The 21,820-nt window shown below is 39.3% G+C and overlaps 1 protein-coding gene across 4 annotated transcripts in view; it reads right to left on the bottom strand.

Moving 5' to 3' along the window:
- LOC309693536 (C-myc promoter-binding protein-like) overlaps positions 1-21,820 on the bottom strand; it is an 89,199-nt gene that overhangs the window by 29,099 nt on the left and 38,280 nt on the right. For 2 of the 4 annotated variants that reach the window (XM_082512854.1, XM_082512856.1), the window contains exons 5-15: positions 19,935-20,104; positions 16,700-16,986; positions 16,191-16,257; positions 15,901-15,959; positions 13,852-13,996; positions 12,432-12,607; positions 11,910-12,010; positions 10,925-11,140; positions 7,243-7,388; positions 6,958-6,996; positions 1,135-1,268 (exon numbers count right to left, since the gene is read on the bottom strand). In XM_082512854.1, the coding sequence (XP_082368980.1) occupies positions 1,135-1,268; positions 6,958-6,996; positions 7,243-7,388; positions 10,925-11,140; positions 11,910-12,010; positions 12,432-12,607; positions 13,852-13,996; positions 15,901-15,959; positions 16,191-16,257; positions 16,700-16,986; positions 19,935-20,104 (1,540 nt within the window). The remainder of the gene's footprint in view (positions 1-1,134; positions 1,269-6,957; positions 6,997-7,242; positions 7,389-10,924; positions 11,141-11,909; positions 12,011-12,431; positions 12,608-13,851; positions 13,997-15,900; positions 15,960-16,190; positions 16,258-16,699; positions 16,987-19,934; positions 20,105-21,820) is intronic. The other 2 variants (XM_082512855.1, XM_082512857.1) reach the window with 1 other exon arrangement.

Here is a 21,820-nt window from a genome sequence, read left to right as displayed (position 1 = left end):
CGACTTTGTTATTCAAAAATGTCATGCAAACAAAAACATGCAGACATCACAGAATGAAACTAGAACAAAATACTATATACACCATGTGCACAATTATTAGGCAAGTGAAAGATTCATTTTACTATGGAACAAATCCAGTCCTCTCAGTCAAGCCAAATTGTTAATAAACCTAAAAACCTGAATGTTTAACAAAGGAAATGTTACACACTCTTTTGTTTAAAACCCAAATTTTCCCGTCGTACTTGTTTATTTTCATTTTGTACAGGAACGATAACACATTTAATTAGCAAAGATAACATAGGCAGTCAGCCTATGGATGAAAGATGACTGCCATCAGCCTTTCATCCATAATCTGTCAATTTTTTTGTGCAGCAGCAGCCACAACCTGCCAAATGCTTAAAGAGGTATACTGTCTTCCCTGTTTGTAAATCTTAAGCTTCAGAAGGGCTAACAAGGAAGAGGGCTGTGTCATTATTATCATCTTTGAGACCTTTACTGGGTAGCCAAGCGCTGGAGTACTTGTTTTCATGCAGTTCAATGCACCATCATATGTACTCAACAGTCTTATTAAATGCTGCTAACTTTTTTCTGTACCACTGCTTGAAGAAAGTATCCTTTAGGACCTGGCAATAGGTTTGGGAGTTTATTTTAAGTTCATCTTCAATGGTGCAACTAGCTCATCCTTGATAATAGCAGCCCAAACCAGTGCACCTCCTCCACTTTGACTCTTAGTACCCTTTAACCATTCGTGATCGAGTTATGATCCCATCTATCTGGTCCATCAAGAGTCACTCTCGTTTCATCTGTCCATACAGCCTTTGAAAAATGTGTCTTCAGATATTTCTTTGCCCAATCTTAACATTTCTAACTTGTGTGTCTTGTTCAGTGGTGATCGTGTTTCAGCCCTCCTTACATCAGTCATGTCCTTGAGCAATGAACATCTCGTAATTCTGGACACTCCAGGTAGATTGCAGTTCTGGAGTACAGTGGTACTAGAGGATAATGGCTTCCTGGTAGCGTCACTTTAATCCTTAAGTCTCTTCCAGTTAATTTGCATCTATTCTATCTATCTATCTATGCACCCCCATTCCTCCATTGGAAATGTAACTGTACTTCCATAAGTACAGTTTGTACCTGTAGCATAGTGGATGCTCCTCTCCCTCGGGCAGAGGAGGCAGCTCTGGAGGCGTGATGAAGACTGTGTGCTCACTACGCTGGGATTCATCAATCTCTATAAGCCGGGTCTCCTCCGGCCTGTCGCTGTCCACCTGCAGAAAAGAAAACACAAACATGAAGGAATGTGTGCAGGTCGTGAGACTGTGACCTGTCATCTATGACACCTGAAGGCAGTATGAAGCACCCCGTCTGACAGATCGGAAATTCCATATAGATCTTGATGTTATGGCCTATAATAAGTCTTAGCAAACATATCTTTGCCCAGTATTATTCCAAAACAGCTGATTCTGTTGGCAGGATTGTTACAGAATGAGTGTCAGAGCTGAGGAATGATGACAAAGAGTGACCTAGATTTTACTGCTTCCCTTTCCTTGCTTTTTTAAAGGATTATTTTTATACTTACGTTTCATTAGCAAACTGTTTAATGGCAGAACACAATATGACATCTGAGTGGAAAGTATCATCAGAATTGTTGTTATAATCATTACAACATACCAGAAGGGACTCAAAAATAACTATAATTACTGTTAGTGGTTTAAATGCCTCATTTCATGACATTCAATGTCATTTTAGCCCATTAAGGAGCTGCTCTTCAACTGAGTTGAGAGTCTAAGGGATAGAGGTTGTAATGTAAAGTACAGATTTTGAAGCCTTGTGTGTCTTAATATAACAAGGATACAAAAATAAAACTGATTTAATGTGACTTTGTTAAGTATTGGTGTTCTTGTTCAATTGTATGTCTGTTGTATTAGTGAGCAAATCCACTGAGAGTCTCAAATTCCTTGCTTGGCCAAAAAAGCTGATTTTGAAGTAAACAATGCTTTGAAAGTTTGAAAACTTGGAAGCTAGTTAAACACTGACATTTTTTCCCTCCTCATCTTTTCCATGTGTTTTTACTGTTTTCCATTTGGCTGAGGTCAGTGTCACTACAGCTATCATGAGCTGATACCTGGACCCTACAGAGATTGCACAGGCAGTTTAACTCATGGCACATCGATACCTGCCAAGGTTTGCTGCCTATCCCAGCACAGTCTCAAGACTCCAGTGCTGGGACAGTTAATCAAGGAGAGCTGGACAGGGCCGTAGGAGGTCCTTAACCCATCAGCACGACTAGTATCTGCTCCTTAGTGCATGAGGGAACGGGATAAGCACTCCCAAAGTCCTACAAAAGGGACCTCCAGCAGGCACGTGATGTGAATGTTTCTGAGAAAACAATCAGAAACAGATATGACGTTCATAAGGGTGGCCTAAGGACCCAGTGTTCTCACTGCCCAGCATTGACCTAACTGGCATTTGTCATAGAATACCAGAATTGCCAAGTCTACCACTGGCGCCCTGTGCTTTTCAAAGATGAGAGCCTGAGCACATGTGACAGGTGTGAAAAGGTCTAGTGAAGCCGTGGAGAACATATGTTGTCTGTAACATAGTTCAGGTGATGGGTCAGTGACGCTCTGGGGAGGCATATCCATGGAGGGAATCACAGACCTCTACAGGCTATGCAATGGCACCTGACTGCCATTAAGTACTGGGGTAAAATCCTTGGACCCATTGTCAGACCCAATACCCAATACTTTTGAGTATCAGCAAAATTGACTAACCTGTTGAATCATTTTTCACTTTTGGGGTATCCTTAAATTCAGCCCTCTGCAGTTTGTTCATTTCTATTTCTATCGAACAATGTGGCATCCTTTCATTCCTAACACGTTACTCAGTCCATATCAATTCCATATTGTGTAGCAGCTTTATAATATGGACTGAATATTGTGTTTGCAAAATAGAATGGACAGATGGATGCACAGACAACCCAGAGGGCTGTGGGCGCAGAAGCTCAATAAATACAGAGTAAAGATCACTCATCCCACGCAACAAGGACATAAACTCAGTCAACACCCTCTCCTCCTTTATATATATCAACGGACACTGGAACAACTTTTCTGTGCAAGCCATCACCTAGAACAACAGTTAGTTCAGTAGCTTTCTATTCAGTAACACTGCAACTCAATTTACAACTCTTACAGGGTTAACTGAACTTAGAGTCAACATCTGTTGTGGTCTGTGTCTGGATTTATCTGACATAAATGGTTTAAAGTAAGAAAAGATGAGGCAGAAAAAACAGGTCATTTGTCGATTCTTAATGTTCGCCTTGAGGCAGCTGCATCGTTGCAAGCGGCAAGTTGATTTGGCTGAAGTTATTCCCCATTTCAAAGTGAATACAAAAAAACATTTCTATGAAATCTGATTATTTTGGGATTGTGTTAATGCATTCACTATCTACATATATACTACCTTCTTTTTCTTTGAACAATTTTTTCATAGCATACTTCAGCCTTGGAAGACCACCTGATTTATTAATATACAAGGACCATGATCAGTTTGATTTACACATTGAAAGATGAGCATATCATGCCAAAGTCAGCTTAAGGTATAAACTGGCTCTATAGAATCTCTCATAACGGTTTGTCCCACTGTCAGTCTGTTTGGCTCAGATACATAGCAAGGAGACTACACTCAGCATTTGGTGTTATGTTATTGTAAGGCTGAGTTTCCAAGACCATATCTACAACCGTATCTCTTTATCGAATGATAAAAGATTATAGGTGCCCACTGATGGGGAAAAAAAGGTGTTCTGATTTTTATTAATGAGGCCAGAAACAAATCTATGTGGGCAAATGAAACAACAGCATAATGGTCCTCATTTATCATTTTCATCAGTGACATTTGGAGTTAGTGCAAAGATTTTACTACAGCCATACTGGTAGGGCAGACAGATAAGACAAAGTGAATCTTAAATCAGAGGGTCTGAGCTTTATGGTGGATTTAAAACACCCAGTGTCACAGAGGGAAGCATCGTAAATTGAGAAGTGCTTAATGACAGGCTTTGGCGCTACAGGCAATGATTTTCTTCAAGCTGGAAAGAAGGGAGGTGAAGCACTTGCTTAAAGTTCATAATTTAGTCTAGTTATTCAGATGGTAATTAAAGTTTGATAACAACCTCAGTCAAAGCAGTGGAGTGTGGGAGTGTCTCTTCCTTAGTGCTGTCTAAAGAAGGCTTTCATTATTCTTCTTTTGTCCATTAAAGAACATCAGAGGACAACATGATTTTCTGTGCTGCTTCTATGGGCACATTTTAAAACACAGGAGTAAAAGCAGGAGCTGTCAGTTTTTCAAGGGTTTCTACAAACCCCCTTAGGTAAGATGTAGATGAGAGAGTTTGGTAAGAGTATAGCGACAAACCCAGTGGAGAGGGTTTTTAGGATTTTATATTGCTTTGTACAATAGCAATGCTGCTAGCATTAGCCATGTGGCTAACCATGATTAGCAATACAAGTCAGAGCATCAGTGTTCCCTGCCAAGCAGCTATCCAAACATATCACCACCCAGAAAGCAGAACTTGTACTTATCCAATTCACATCCAAATTATACTAACTCTGTGAAAAGCCAAGAAGTGTATTTTCCCAAAATGTCAAACAACTTCCTTTAAATAAACACTCTGTGACTTCGATGTGGCACCATGCTCCCAAGAGGTTCTTTCCGTCCATATTTTGGATATTTTGAAATTCTGCTGTGAACTGTTTCCAGCTATAAAACAAAACATTCAGGTGGCAGGAAATCGGGGTATTATAAAAACTACTGGGAGCACGTATTTGCAGACACACTCCACATTCAAAAAGTAACATTAGTTTTTACCAAAACCCTGAACAGTTTCAAATTCACGGAGAGCTGTCTAATTAGGGCATATGGACAAATGTTTCAATGTGATGAATAGATGAGAAATTTAGAAAAAACTGATTTATCAATCTCTACATGAGCAGTGCTTCTTTAATAATGTTTATACCTTTTAAAGAGTTACTGTTACCGAGGTCTTAATACTGCATGTAATACTGCATAGAATCCCATGACTCTTTGTTTGATATTATCTTTCTTGCATAATTACTACTAGTGTTTTTGTCTTTTGGATTTAATTAGTTTTGCTGCTACAGCAAACATCTTGCCCTCAGGGATGTGTAGACTTTAACCTTATCTTCATGTATGGGACTCCTGTGTGTGGGCTGAGAGATGCACTGCGTTTTGTCTCCTAGAGAGTAGATAACGTCATCCACATTGCCACAGTGCAGAGACAGTTTAAGGGATTTAATCGCCCGTAGAAGTGACGCACAGGCTGCATCAGGAAACACAGGCTCCAGTGCAGGTCTGGGAAAACAGGGAGGGGAGGATGTGGATCCTGGCCTCTGTATTCACTTCCATTTTGTCTCAATTACAGCCAGAGCACACACACACACAATGCAAGGACAGCAAAGACTATTTCAAAGTCAGTTATAAATGTCACCTGCAAAAACCAGTGACCCAAAGATGCGACTTAGGAAGCAAAGCGGTTTGGTAGTCTTTAAAACAGCAAACACACAAAACTGAACCACAAATATGGTCTGATACGGGGACACACCCCATGAGCACATGAGGTCAACCTACTCAAAGTGCTCCCAATGGAAAAAAGGAGATGGACTGAGAGCAACTCCGAGTCTTTACACTGTCACACGAAAAAATGTGAGCCTAGTGGAAGAGCAAAGAACTAACTTCAAGCTCTGTTAGCGCTTCAGAAATCACTGAAGCGCTAAAAACCCTTACTCACTAGACTCATGAAAAATTGAAGGAAGAAATCTTCGCAGAAAACTGCACACATGGATTTTCCATGATACGGTGCATTCACTATCTCGGGACAAATTGCTGTGGCAGCAAATTTAATGTGGATGTGGGAGAATTTTCATTAAAAATAGAGAATGTGTAAAAAGGCTCTACAGCTTGGATCATAAGGAACTAATTTAAATGACACAAGAATACGTGGGCGGGATAACATGAAAGCTTAAATCATATCTGTATGGCTGGAGGGTTTTCTAAGAGCATTGAGACAAAGCTGTTTCCAATTATGACTCAAAATAATTTGGTTACATTATGAGTATCATGTAGTAGGTTTGGGCCATATTTCAGTCACAGGGTATGTAGAGGTATTTAGAGATCTGGCTGCTACGATTTTAAGCACCATCATTACATTGATGGATCTCAATTAGACTGGTATGGAGTTGTTGTATTGAGAGCATGCATTGTAGTGCAGCAGTAGCTACTGATGTATCATTCAAGTGAGCGCAGAGAGCTGTTAAAATACAATTCCAAACAGTAAACATATTCTACTTTAACAATACATTGTGAAATTTTTCACTAAAGAAGCTAAAACGTCCAATTTGGACATGCCCCTAGAATTTCCTGATCAGTTTAAATTAAAACTTGTACCATCAACTAGTCAAAAAGTAAAAACTATCCAGAGTGCGGCTAATGTTGGCAGTACTAGCACCAACAGCCTTCTTTCTTTGGAAAGACAGGAAAGTGAACATGATGTTGCACAATAAGCTGTAATACCATTTAGAATAGCTACAGAGCCAAATGTTATCTACTGCAGTTTTTTTTTTAATCCTATTTCTGATGACAGTGAAGGCAGCAAAGGTTAATTGTCTGTCTGCTAATTCCTCAAATCCATTGCTACAATGACTTCTATCTAAGCTTTTAGGGGTTCTTTTCATTTGCTGGTTGTTTTTTTGTGGGGTGGTTTTTTTTTTGTTTTTTTTTGTTTTTTTACACACCATCATCACACACCATGAACCCTGTTGAAATATCAGGAAGTAATAAGAGTATGAAAAAGTAAAGACCACCCAAGCTTACCATACACCATGCACAATTCCTCTATCTGTAAACAAAATGTTTCAGGATAGGTGAGAATAAAAATAGACTTACCTTGCCTCCTTTATCTGCACCCCGCTCTGAATTGTAAAGCTGTTCACAAGTGGAGGCAGAAAGGAAGAGAGAAAGGGAAACTCAAGAAGGTTTGGTTGAAGACAAGTGAAGTGACACAGAGAAGAGGGAAATCTGCTAACACTACTGTAAGTGGAACACAGTGGGGGTCCACTGAGAAAAGAAATGCCAGAAAAGAAAAGGGCTTTTTTTCCCCCCTCTACTGCATCAAAATGAATATGTATGCATGTGATATAGCATTCTCTTGTATAAAATAAAAAAGCTCACTTTATCCACACAGTCGTCAAAGAAGGCCAGGCTGGCGTCTTTGTCGCTGACAAAGGAGCACTCTTCGATAAAGCGGATGAACATCTGGGTCTTCGTCATTAGGGAGTAGAACTTCTGGTGTGAGCGGTCGCGGCTCTTCAAGAACCCTGAGGGGAGAAACATAGATGAGTTATTAAACATGGTAGTAACCTTACTTTGCCGAGATCTAACATGTCAGTGTAATAACTGAAAGATGATTTGAGATTACAGTGGGTTTACCTTTATAGAAGATCTCACTCTAACTTCTGAAAAATGGTGAGCAGTCACAAGAATAATTTAAAGACTTCTTCAAAAGGTGTGTGAGTGTGTGGTTAAAGAACCCATTATTCTAGAACAAGCTGTATGTATACTGCATCCATTTGTCTTGGTTTGGATAATGCAAGCCACAATGTTGTTAGTGTAATGGCCAATACGGGATGTGCAACAACGTGGTGAAAAACTTCCATAATAGATGCTGAAAGCTTCTAATAAGTCACTGAGTAATAAGTCACTGCTGTTATGAGACTCAGAATAGGATGGATGGTTTCTGGCTCACAGCACGGATGTGGAAGCCAAACACTTCCTGCAGTTGATAAATATTTTAATCATGACCACTTGCAATTTGGGCCTGTTCAGGTCAGTTTCAGGGTAGCCTCACGATACCATTCTCTATGTCCTTCACTACATTTTAAAACATTGGCCTTAAAAATTAGTCCACTTACCGATTACTTAAAAAAACAACAACAAAATCTTTAATGCATTTCAAACTTTTGCTTTTTTGCTTTGTGCTGTCACTGAAATGCACTTTGGATCTGACAATCTGAGTGCCAAATAATTATGTTTATTTAGTTCACATTTCTTCCAGTGACCTTAAAAATGCAGTCCAGTTATTTTTGACCTGAGTTATGACTTCAAAACAACAACAGGGTAGACCCAAAAAAGTTTATTCTTTTCATCTGGACGTAGCGTTTTCAGTTGGAGAAATGTTTCATCATTCACCTGAGTGACTTTTTCATACACATACATTTGCATAATGACTGAAACTAGCACCACTGGTGAACAGTGGGCTGTGAGGTCAGTTGTCATGACCATTGATCAACAACCACTCACCATTGATCAGTTTTGAAGGGATTTCCTAACCTGGATGATTAAACAAGGATTAAGAAAACAATAGGTAGTATCGTCAAAATAATAAAATAATTTCTATGAAATAAAGCGCCACATACTAAATGTCTAAATGCCCCTTGTCTGTACTAGAAAAACTTCTGACCAGTAAGTACGCTGAAATAAAATCAACAAGCAGCCTACAAGGCTTTAGTGCTCTCTAGTTCAGGATTACGTTAGGCCCGTAGAGAACAAAAGGAGGTTGAAATGTCTTAAAAGCAGCAGGAAAAGAGCAAGGATTAAAGTTCATTAATGCTCATCAGAGAAAGACGAATATTTTAGAACACCTCTAAAACAGAGTGCCATCAGCACACTGAGCTTGGTGATACCATTTTAAAGAAAATGGATTGACTAGCAGGTGGTGCTTGTGTATGTGTTCATCTGTTATTTAGAAAATAACCTGAACTGAAGTAAAAGTTTGTTTTTTTAAATTTACCATCTGCTTTGCAAATTTGAAAAATCAGAGTAAAAAGGAACACAGCTGCAGCGTGTGTGTAAAAATGTCATAGACACAGATGTTGATTCATATCAACATATTAACATACTTAGTAATATTTTATTGTTGTGGATATTAAGTAAAAAGTGGTCAGGAGTTCAAATGTGATGTACGAGCTGTTACATATTTCTTTGAGTTATTATGTAATATACTGCAGCTTTTCCTGTTTGCTGTATCACATATTTCAGACAGGACGCAGCCTTGGCTCCAGCTATTCTCCAGTGGAGCAGGCTTATCACCCCAACTCACTTCAACTGTGATGCAAAGCAGCTTTCATGGGCTCAGACCCACAGGCAGGATGACAACCCTCTGGAGCTCAGAAGCTGCAGTGTTAACTGACTAACCTTCAGTTTGCAAGCAGCCTCGACCCTTCAACCCGAGCATCTCCTCAAAGCCTAGCCTTCCTGCCCAAACAGCTTCTCTGTGTATTTACTCGGAGGTGGAAATGGACACTTACGAAAGCTCATGTATTAAACAACGCCATCTGTGCTTGAGGCAGGCCAGCTGTCGAGAAGAAGGTGCGACAGATGATGTGGTCTTAGCTTAAATATTCAGAACGTCATTAGCACTAATCATGCATTGTGACTGTACAACTAGGACTGGATAATGATGAAAAAGTAGAGCAAAGTTAACTTTTGATTCTGCGCACCACATTGGATGTTAACAGCCTCAGCTCTGTTGGTCAATTGTCAAGTCAGTTCCCTAGAGCTCTTAGTTCTAAGAAGGCTCTTGTTGGTTGGTCTAGATTCTCAAATTAAAATGACTCAGTAAGTCTCCACTAACTCATTAAATATCCTTGAGATTAGCCAATAGCCATGCTAATAAAATCAATGGGGAAGGCATTGAGAAATACACAATAAATCTTCTTCCCCACACCCTCCAAAAAAATCTGACAAAATTAATAGAGCTAATCTGTCAGGATATGTCACACAATTTTCTTACTTTTTCCAGAAAGAAACTAAAATAATAGTATCAGCATTATTTTCTCCAAGAGCTCAGGCTGGCTTCTGTTTCAAATCGTCAACATTATGGACGTCAGCGGTCAGGAGACAGGTAAGACAGCAAGTGTATAAATCCTTCTGTAAAATGTGGTTAGTGCACTATTGTCAGAGTGATTGGCTCACAATGTGTAACACGCAACAAACTTCTACTAGTTCCAATTAGGGAATCTGGGTGGAAAAGTCTAATTAGATTCTTTATTACTCCACATATTACTAACAAATTTCAGCGGCATCAGCAACAATATTGGAGACAGTGTGGTCACTTAAAGACCAATCACTCTCATATCTTCTGGACATGTACACAATTGACACCATTATGGGACAGTATATTCAAGTTAATGGATGACATCATGGCTTATGCCACCCCTAAGGAACCCAAGACCTTCCTACTGGGTCTGCTACCCAGAGATTTGATACCAAAAAAGGACAGAAACTAGAAAGGCCATAACAAGGAATTGGATTAGCAGAGCAAGTGCTAGAGATTATAGAAGAAATACACTTGATCGAGAGACTAACTTTCTTTCTACGACTCGAAGGACATCTTTTTCCACAACACTGGACTAAATGGCACAATTACAAGCAAAGGCTTGAAGACTGTTATTTAATCCAGTCTATACCTCTTTATTTGTAAGATTCTTGAATAGTGTCCCAATTTGTTCCATTAAAATTTCTGATATATTTTTGTTACATTTTTGTTGCTATGGAAAATTGGAAATAGAAAGTTTAAAAAAATGTGGTGAGTGCAGAAAAGTACCATAAGGTTCAGGCTATGTTAAAGAATGAAGGTGGTCATACCAAATATTGACTTCCAAGCTGATTAGAATTAAAGAAACTCTGTTTTGCCCAGTTCTGTACCTCTGAGACTTTTCATGTTTCTGTGTAAGGAATATGAAGAGGCCAGTGGGGTGAGGACACCAGCTAATTCATTCAGTCTGTTTCCTCTGCACATGGAGAGCTGTCGAGAGTTCAAGCTACATGTGGACACTGACATTATTCCTAATACCTTGCAAGTCAAAGAGTGAGCTAGCGTCTGTGGCTTTCTCTGAAGGCGCTTGAGTGATGGGGCGCAAGAAGGAGCGGTAGCCCTTCAGAATTGCTGCCATGAAGCGCAGAAAGGCTTCCTGGATCTCTAGCTCCAGTGTGTGGAGACTCTTCCCACAGCTCAACTCTGACGAATCGCTCATGCTCAGCTCCAGCAGCCCATCTGGTCGGTACTGACCTGAAGCAGGAGGAAAATGCATTTTAGCAGCTGACAGCACATATCAGGATCTTTAGGCTAATGTCAACATAAAGGGTAAATCACTACTTTCAGCTGAGCCAGCTGCATCATTTGCATTTTGATGAAGTGGTTCTGATCTAAGTGCATGTGTTGAAAGGTTTGTGCACAGCTGCAGTATTCCAGTAAGTAATCCTACTGTGAATGAGGATTAGTATTACATAATTACATTTTTTTAATCCTTAGTTGATATCCTTATTTAGAGACTTCCAACAGGGTTAAATGTCTCAACTACAACCTCTGGCATGCATATCAATATTCAGCACTTGTGGCAGTTACTGGCTAGATTTTCAACTTCACTGAATTAGAAAATTAAATTATTCAGATTCCTACTGCTCAAGAAGCAGCAGGTTTCATGTTCACTCAGTGGGTATGCTTCCTCAAACGCGCAAAAAGTTGATAACAATACAGTGAGCCCCACACCAGAGCAGACGGATAATTAGGAGATTATGCTTTGATAGGATTATTGCTGGCTTTCAGATTTGAATGGAGAGCTGGACAAAGGAAAGTGAATGGAGAGCAAATTGTAAAGGCAACACAATCAGTGACTACAGATGATAAAAATAGAAGAGCGTGCAATGTGGAGACCTTAGTTAGACCCTAATTATCATTGAAAGTGATCTTTACCATAAATACATCCAGAAATGAACTAAATAAACGCCAACACTGGATGCAGTTTTACAATAATTTGCCCCACCGCTTCAGCACTCACCATCAACAAGCTGCTGGTAGAGATTATTCAGCACATTCATTAGGTTTTTACAAGCTTTCTTTGGCAGAATCTTCCATGTGAGGGCTCGCTTATCTTCATGGCTAGAAAAGCAGAAACATACACTGAGGCCAACATCAACATGAGCAGTGGTTAGGCCAAGAGGGATTTCAGACCACCCCAACGTTGTCTGGCTGGTAATAAGGCCAAAAATGATGCGAACCATTACTGACCTTACCTGGCACGCTAGAAAATTGCATTCTCGTCATATTAAAACAAGTCTGACACTACAAAAATAACCATTTCCACCCAATCTCTGGCCTGATGTCTAAAGTTAGAACTCATGAGCCAGCAGCTATGCTGTCTGAAAAATAGAGGGACCAAAGGATGTTGAGCTTATAGCTTAGAAGGTGCTGTATGGATCGCTGTATAGAACAATGAACACGGTGAAGATTAAGCTCAGCAAAATTCACTTTCTTACCTAAATACCTACAGCTGTGGGAAGGTTTTAAGGATTGTGCTTACTGGAAGATGGTGTTTGTGTCCAGGTCCACGCAACTGACATCCGGAGGGGGATCATAAAGATCAAAGTAGCGAGAGTCCACGCCTACAATGAATGGACAGGGGGCACTCAACACATCAGCCAACGCCAGGGGGCACAGAGGAATATACGGGCAGGGCCAGTGGAACGGAAAAATCATCTGAGGAGGGTGAAAAAGAGCACAAGAGCAGAAAAATCAGACAAACCTTCAGTGAATTTCCAGTTAACACAGGACTGAGCTATAGTGCACGTGGTCAGATTCACAGTATAGCTGAGCCATGTATAGGATTAAAACAAAACGTGAACACCATCTGCAGTGTTAAGAAAATGTTTGTGACCCCCCATCCCCTCCCTTCTCTATCTCCTTTGACCTCCTCGTCCAGGTGTAACAACAGAATTACGGTGGATACAGGACATTCCACATTTCGTTTGGATTAAGGTCCAGACTTTGGCTTCATCATTCTAAAGCATTATGTTTAACTGTTCTTTGGTACTTGTATGCTTTAGATCATTGGCTCTCCTCATTACCCACAGATGTCCTGAAAATTTCATTTGTGTGCTGGTATAATTCTTAATTTTTTCTTAATTTTTTCCATCAGTGATGACAAGTATTTCTATGACACCACCACAATGTTTCACAGATGGAAAAAGGCTCCCATCCAGGAATGCTGATTATTCCTTTCTCCAAACATAATGCTTCTCATTTGAAATAAAAACAATCTATTCTCCATCCACAAAAACACTGGTTCAACAGCTTGCTGGCTTGTCCTGACTTGTCCATGTTCTAAAGAGAAGTTGTGTTCTCCTTGCATCCCTTTACTTCAAATTGCTGTTGTTTAGTATTATCTCGTTGGGGGAAACACGGAGTTAACTTCTGTGAAAGAGCCCTTTAGGTCCTGGGAAGTTACCCAGAGTTCTTTCATAGTCATTCAGACTTTAACATGACATTTTCCTTGAGTGATTTCTGTTGGTTGACCCCTCCTGTGGAAAGTAAGTATAGGTGGTTCTATGTCATGTTTAGCATCACAAACTTTTAATGTTAAGGTCAGGCTTGGATAAATCCACACTCTTAAAAGTAGGACACCCACTCACACCTGCTTGTCATCTGACTGAAAACACCTCTATCTAATTTCACCTTCAAATTTACTGCTCATCTTAGCAGTTCACTTTTCTATCACGGAAAAGTCAGTGGCCAACTATATATTTCTATGACTGGATTTGAAGGTTTTCTTTTTTACCTACAACAATGTTTTATTGTATTTATAGAGATATATAGACAGGGGTTCACAAATGTTTTCTTGCAATTGTAAATGCTGCCATTCATTTAAATTAAGTATAAAACAAGAAGGCAGTGAAACTAAGAGCAGATAGAGCACTCTATGACAGCTGAATGGAGTTACTTACAGACACGAGAGCCTCAGTAACACTGGTCAGTACGGCCGGTCGTAGTGAATGGATCAGGATCTTATGTTCAGTGACAGCAAACACCAGCAAGGTGACAGCGTTCTCTGGCCCAAGGTTGTGGAGCAGTGTGGAAAATCGACCACCACTAAATAAATAAATATATAAATGATTTTCTTTTAAATTGTTTCTTTTAAAATCTATTGTATATATTCTTTGAAAGAAAGGCTTTAGGTTTCTCAAACAACTCTAATATTTATAATATAAGGCCGAGTTCAGACCTGATTATATAAACTTGGCACAGAAAGTAAGGTAATTTGGATTTGGTGGATTATTTCTTTGTTGTAACAACAATTCTTGGAAAAAAATGTGGTACCTGGACAAACTTCAAATGTTGATTTTTAAGTAACCTAAGGTAAATACAACTGCAATAAAAATGTTCAAACGTTAAAGTAATACTCAGCCATGGAAAATTAAGGTAACTGATACCAATAGTACACCTTCAACTAGAACAGGGAAGGCCATTAAAGATGTTGAAGTGCTTCTAATGTTCAAAATATTAAAATGACCATTTAAGTAGAACCATGAAAGTCAAAACATGATCTGGAAGAACAGAAAAAAAAATTCAGATATGGCATTTCTGCTCATCAGAAAAACAAAAACACCCATATCACTGCAATGGTGGTTGCATGTGACTGTCAAAGCGTCACAGTCACATGCAACTGTGACGCTTTGATACACAAATGCAGTCTTGCAGTCCAAATATGAAGAGTGTTCAAAAGGAACAGTACCTGCAACCTCATTACAAATGTCTAAAGTCTGTAAAGTAACATCTGGATCAGCCAAAGTCATTTTGAAAACAAGTGCAGTGGACAGATGAAGGTCACACAGAGCTGTCTGGCAACAATCACAATGATTTGTAGAAATAAAGTGAAGCCGCGCCTAATTTAACAAAAACTTTAGATTGGAAACATATTTTCGTTTGGAGCTGGTGGGGATTCAGGGGCAAAGGAGAATCTGCATGAATAGACAAAAACAGGTACAAACTAACAAACCCTACCCAAAAGAAAGTAAGAGCATTGGCTACGAACCCACATTTTTCTATAAATATTTGTGTGGTCTCAGAATTTTACAATCTCAGTTTAAACTGAAACATTTAAGAAGCAAAGATTTAATTTTTCATGCAGTTTTATTTAATTTGATGGGACCAACATGCCTCTAAAACTTTGAGACACAGACAATAAAAGGCTGGAAATTTAAGTGGTCCTTAAAAAACAGCTGTGAGAACATTTTTCACCTAATGAGTGTCACTGGCAACAGGCCAGGAACACGACTGTATGAAAACAAGAGGATCTCAGGCACCACTGTGGGCATAACAGGGCATGACATGTTTCTGTCATGGAAATCACTGCATGGACTCAAGAACACTTCCAGAAGTCATTGTGCCATCCGCAAATACAGGTTAAAGCTCTATCATGTGAAGAAGAAGCCCTATGTGAAGATGATCCAGGAACACAGCTTTCTTCTCTGGACCAAAGCTCATTTAAAATGTAATGAGGCAAAATGTAAAACTGTTCTGGGGTCAGATTATATCAGTGTGTTCAGTTTGAAAGCCTGCATCTCTGATGATATAGAGTTGCATTAGTACCTCTAGAACTGACACTTGCACATGTGGAAAGTTGCCATCAATGCTGAGAGGTATTTACAGGTGGCAGCTTTTTCAGGGAAGCCCTTGAATATTTTAGCAAGACGGTGCTACTGCATCTATTACATCAGCATAACTTACATGCAGTCCAGACCTTTCACCATTTAAAAAAAAGCTGGAAACAAAAATCCTGTATCAGACAAAAATGGGATGCTACACAGCAGTAAATATGACCCTGTTGCAAATTTTTTGGGACATGCTGGTGCAATTTTTTTCTGACAAACTGTACATTTTGTCAGTTCAACAATTTGATATGTTTTCTAACTGACCTTTTACACATATTTCTTTAGATCTGACACCAAAACTAACATTTAGCACTAAGAAACTTTGAGCACAGCTGCTCTTACCTGAGCGGTAATGGAGAAGAGACCGGCTGGCTCAGCATCAGGCTGTCATGAGGGGAAAGCTAAAGAAAAGCTGGAAAATGAGATAAAACCAACCACGCAAAAAAAGTCTGCACTGAATCATTTAAATGTTCATTCATAATGAAGGACCAAAAGCGGTGCACCCCTGCGGGTGAACTAACACCTTCAGAAATCAACTCATTCTTCAGCAAGATGCAGGTTAAACATTCTAGCCTGCATTAAATGCAATAAGCATCACAAAGAACCATTTTACTCTTGCAGTTAAAACATACCTGCACAAGGATGCGAGGCCTCTGAGAAGAAGGGAAGGGAACTTTGTGCATGAAGTGGGAGATGTGCCTGGAATGAAGAAAAATGAGTGGAACATAAGGCCAAATATACCAGCAGTAGGCAGCAGAATAATCCATCTGTTCAACCAGTAATGAGCAGGAGTGAAATACACAAAGCATGACTCTTCTGTTACACATTACCTTACCAGCAGAATTACAAGTATGTATCTGACCAAACACAATTTCTGTTCCCTTTTTTCTTCCTCCATGTGAGAAAAAAATTTATTTTCTCTTTTTCAACTCTAACATCAGGAAACACAGGTCCAGGTTCAGACACAATTAAAACTAAACTAATGACATATCTCAGCGTGACACCATGTAGCAAACTGCCAAAGAAAAGAGTTATATTTCCACAACCCAATCATTGTAGTCGCTAGAACACTAAATAATAACATGTTCAGCAACCAGAGCATACAATTTTTAAATGAAGAGAGAAAACACAGAGTACCCACTTCTCAATGGGCAGGGCATGAGGGCCTGAGATGGAGTAGCGATAGAGGAATGTGAGGAACTTGCGGAAAGCATCGAAGAAGGGCCAGTGAGAGAGCAGGCAGATACACTTGTTGGTGTAGACTGAGCGCGGGCTGCCGTTTGCGGTGCTGCTGGTGCCAGCGGCCATACAGCTGGAGGGAGAGGGTTTGTGAGGGTCGGGGATCAGGAGACCCAGCTGGGAGAGCTGCTGATCGGTCAGGCACTCCTGTGGGTAGGGCTCATAGAACTGAATGGCAGCACCGTAAACCTGGTAGAGGAGAAATAAAAACACAGGAAACCAGAAACAGTCTAAATCCTTATATACCTCTGTGATGTGATAATGCCACAGTCAGACACTTTTCTTGGTTTAGATTTGCTTTTGAAAAGGATGCAAAAAAAGATTTTTGTAAATAATAATTGATCTGCCAGTGTTTCTGTGACTGGTTAATAAACTAAAAGAAAAAAAATCATGCCATTTGCAATTTTACATGCCCAACTTCACATCTTAAAATTACTTGCTTTATCTATCTGACCGCCTAAACTCAAAGATTTCATTTACACAATTCAGTCAGTGCTCATTGCAAATGTTGCAAATGAAAATCAACTAAAACCCATCAACCTATCAAAATAGTTCCCAACCACTTTATGCTAATCAGCCAATTAGTTCTGATAAGCCAATCATTTTCTTTAGTATCTCCTCTCTCACTCACACAAGCAGACATACTGGCAAAACCTGAAAAAGTTGATTCTCAGCACACTGGCATACCAGCTTAGCATGTGAGATAGTGAAATTAAAATGTTCTTACATTAAAAATTTTCCTAACATAATAATAATAATAAAAAAAAACCACTCGAACAGTAATATCAACAGTTAAATTAGCCCACATCTTGTGCATCCTGTGAGTTGACTGAGGCAACACCGCACAGGTCACTGATGAAACATACAGCATGGGAATTGAGTTAAGCAGCGGTAAAGACCTATTGCAGTGCTTTGCCTCGAGGTTTCTTAGCATAATGTAAACTGTAATGGATTTTCTGCAGTTTATTTCTTTTTAGGACATCCAGTACCAAAATGAATGAATGCTGGCTCCTGCCCACCAGATTCTACAGCCTTTTCAGGGCGCAACGACAATCTAAAATGTCCTTGCTGTCCAGAAACTTTCCATCCAGTCTGTGTGTAGCTGTTTAACTTCTACTGATCATTGAAATGCCAACAGTGGTTCAAACAAACAGCAGTTAGCTGAGCTTTATAAATCTCCTCTGCTTCCTGGAAATATGAGACCTTCCCACAGATCAAAGCTAACGGGCTTATCAGCTGTGTTGCCTGTTTGGGTCCGTTTTTCACATTTTCCTCTGAAAGGAACTCAGGCCTTTGTTTGCCAATGAGTGGGTGTGTTTGCTTCTATGTACACACTGTGGTCAAAAATGAAGCCTTTTTATTAAAAAGCACTGTGTTTTCATTCTATGAATGTCTATGAATGACTTTCCTTCTTCCACCACAAAGTTTACGGTTTCATCCAGAAACAGAAAGCCAACAAGAAATAAAACTGGAGATTTGACACCTTTTAACTGACGATAAAGTTACAAAAAAAGTAGCAGAGACTGTGGTTATGGCAATAAATATAGAATATTTAACTTAGGCGTGATTGCTCAGTTATCAATGGAGTCTGCAGACTGCCAGAGTCCAGCTGGGTCTTCCTCTGACCTTGGCTAGTAAATGACAAGGCAGCAAACACACTGTCCTCACCAAATATCCCCGTTAGAGTCAACCTTCCAAACACACACACACAGAAACTTGACTCAGCAGCAGCAGACCGAGAAGGGTTTGGCACTGCCAACTGCTGCTGACCTCTAACTGACCTTGTTCAGCAGAGCAAACGATTAAACAGTGGAAGGCTTTGGATGTTATTTGTTTTCAATCGTGATTGTTTTACCACATAATTCACTAATATGTGTCAATATGACACTAACCACAACTGGACACCATTCCAAACCCAGAGATCAGCACAGCAGGCCAGAGCTTGTGTTTAGATTTGGAAACCAAGGATGTGCCTGTTTGAAACTGGAATTGTGCTCCTCTGCTGATGTGTCAGTGAACCTCTGCCAGGTTTGTTTGCATAAATTTACCCTTTCTTCTTTAATAAAGAATTCAAGATAGAAAAAAGCAAAGTTGGGCAACCATAAAAAGATGGCTTGTTGAGAAAAATGAGTTTCCTTTGGACTCCACAGTCCAAAAACATGCACGTTTTAGGATAACTGGTGACTGTAACTTGGCTGTCTGTCTCTATGTCTTAGCACTTGTAACCTTATCTATGGGGAATACTCTCAAATATAAGACTGCTGCAGCCCATTTTGAAATCTGAAAAGCCCCTCCAGTCAACCCAGGCCTTTAACCGTGATCATCACACAAGTCTATTGATTTCTTGATTACTAAGGTCTATCTTGGAAAATTAAAACTGTCCCTCTTTTTGAAGTGTGCTAAGTATTTGGATATTTTACTAATTCCTCAACATATCAAACTGTACGTATTGATGGATCAAAGTAAGTTTATATTACCCGCGTGAACAATGTTTACACCGCACAACACTATATTTTAGCCTTTATATAACTGGAATTGAAGGTAATAATGCCTCTTTTAAAGTGTGATATGATTTATGATGGGAAAATGCATGACTGGGATACTAAATATATCGGGTTACTGGTTTGATGTGCATATGTGTGAGAGAGTGACTCATTAACAGAAACAGAGTCTGCATTGTTGTGCCCTGAGAAGCAAAAGAAATAGCTCCATAAAAAGACAAAAGGAACAACCTTGTCCTTACAGTAGTGTTCAGGCATTTACTCTTCTAGTGAGCTGGTAGATTCTTTTTTGGGGGTGGGGGGGGTGGGGTGGGGAGGCTGTTTTATTGTTGTGTTTTAATGCAAAGTTGCTGCCTTAAAATACAAAGCACTACATATGAGTTTATAAGGTTTTGGCAACATGCCTGACCTATTTTTACTTCTGGCATGCAGCACAATGTGGTTTTCTCGTGCCCTACTACAGTGTATGACTCTGTGGTCGTGTCAGCTGTACAGATGGCAGTTGAAGTCTGTTGATGAGGTCTAACAGTCAGTGGGAGGCTCTCAGATCCAATGCTGTTGCCAGAGAAGCTTGTAAGTCACCTGGATGAGTGAGAAATAAAGTAGTGTGGCCAAATATCCATTCATTTATCTCACCTTCTCTCCAGAGGCTCCGGTGAGGACAAAGGTGGAAAAAACAGGGAGGGAGTATTTGGTGTTAGCTGGCCAGCACTCAATTGTGGCCCCCATGGGAAGGCAGAAGAGAGGAACAGACTCTGGCAGAGGGAATGACTCATAGTCCTCCTCTGGATATCTGCTGAATAAACCTAACAGAAGGAAAAAAAGAAACAACAAAACCCCAAACAAACAACTGAGAACTCAATTTAGAGAGCAGCTGAGGGCAACAGCCTACTATGAATAACAATTACAAGCTAATGTGGATGCAAAATTGCCTTTCTAATAAGCTTAAAAGCAAACAAGTGCAATGTACTATAATCACAAAGATAATGTACAACTTTATCGAGGCAACGTGTCACTAGAAACGCCTGGCTTTGTAATAAGCAAACAGTCCTACATAATCGCACATTCAGACAATTAGTTACTGTCAGTGGACACAAATGAAGAACAATGAAGTACTGATTTTACTTTGGCACTTACTTAACTCTTGAGCTGCATCCAGCTTGATAAAGGATGATATGAACTAAGCGGTTACACAAAGAGCTTTACGATTTAAAGTTATGCCTTATTAGGAATGTGGACACTTCTGCTAGTTCAAGTAAATGACACTGCAAACACTTGCCAGCTACTTACTAAACAGTAGGGGTGGGGGAAAAAATCAATACTGTGTAGTATCGTGATATTTTGTTTGCTAATAATGTATCGATACAGGGACAGCAGAAATCGATATTTTGTTACAAAAAAAGTTTTTGTGGACTGGAACTCTTCAGAGCATGTTGATCCTTTTTCTGAGCAAGAATCCTGACATTCCTTCACTGTCCAAATGTGTTTAACTTGTTTTTTGGCAGCAATAAACATGACAGTTTACTTATTTTAATTTAAGACATGTTTTATTTTAATTAAGTTTAAAACTTTTTTTATTTAATGTTAAATTATATTTTGTTTTAATTTACTTTCAAATTCTTCAGTTGCTGAATGGGCTGCATAGTTTTCATAAATTGCATAGTTCAGAATAGCTATAATTGTACCAGATGGTTGCATTCAGTTAAGTTGGACTAGACTGTAATACAAACCGTTCAGTTTGTCAACAATAAAACTGACTGAAATGAGAGAAAGACTGAGTGCGAGGCTTTGATATTAGATAAAATGAATATTGATAAAGTTTACCTTTATGTACAGAATTTGAATATCGCAAAATATTTTAAAAAATTGCAATAATATCGTATCGTGCGTTAAGTATTGTGATAATATCGTATCGTGGGATGTGAAAAACTGTGTCATATTCTTTTTAGTTGTGAAAACTGTGACGAGTACGATACAAACTGGTGAAGGTAAAGCTGAAAGTAAAAAGTTGTATTTTTAGAAACAATGGTTGTGGTGCTAAAGATAAACTTTTACTTTGAAAGCAAATGGCTTCCATTTGTTTGTGGTGTACTTTGCTAAGTCTCACCACAGCTTGGTGATGATCTTTAGCTTCATTTTTAGTCTCCTCCAAAAAATAAAATATAGCCCTTTAGCTGTGGTTGATGAGAATGCTGAAATAAACAGCAAATGTGCCACAGGAGCCAAATAATTTCTTGAAAATGGTTATTAAGCTCGGTTACACTGTAAAGTTTCACTGAATTATACAGGCAATCATTTTTTCTGTTAGTCTAATATATATATATTGGATTACAAAACTTTAACACTAAACGCACTAAAAGGAGGAGGGCCTTAGCAGTTCCCTGTGCTAAATACCCTACTACATTAGACACTCTGACTAATGTCCTGCTCCACAGCTATAAGTGCTCCTTCACATGTCATTTCTACATGAAAACCAAACATCCATCGCAGAACAAACTTATCTTTGCTCACATATGGATTAA

The sequence above is a fragment of the Aulonocara stuartgranti genome, assembly GCF_965226115.1.
Source record: "Aulonocara stuartgranti genome assembly, chromosome: 1".
Taxonomy (NCBI): Eukaryota; Metazoa; Chordata; class Actinopteri; order Cichliformes; family Cichlidae; genus Aulonocara; species Aulonocara stuartgranti.
Note: the sequence above shows the minus strand (reverse complement) of the source record. Positions and strands in the feature narration are given on the sequence as shown.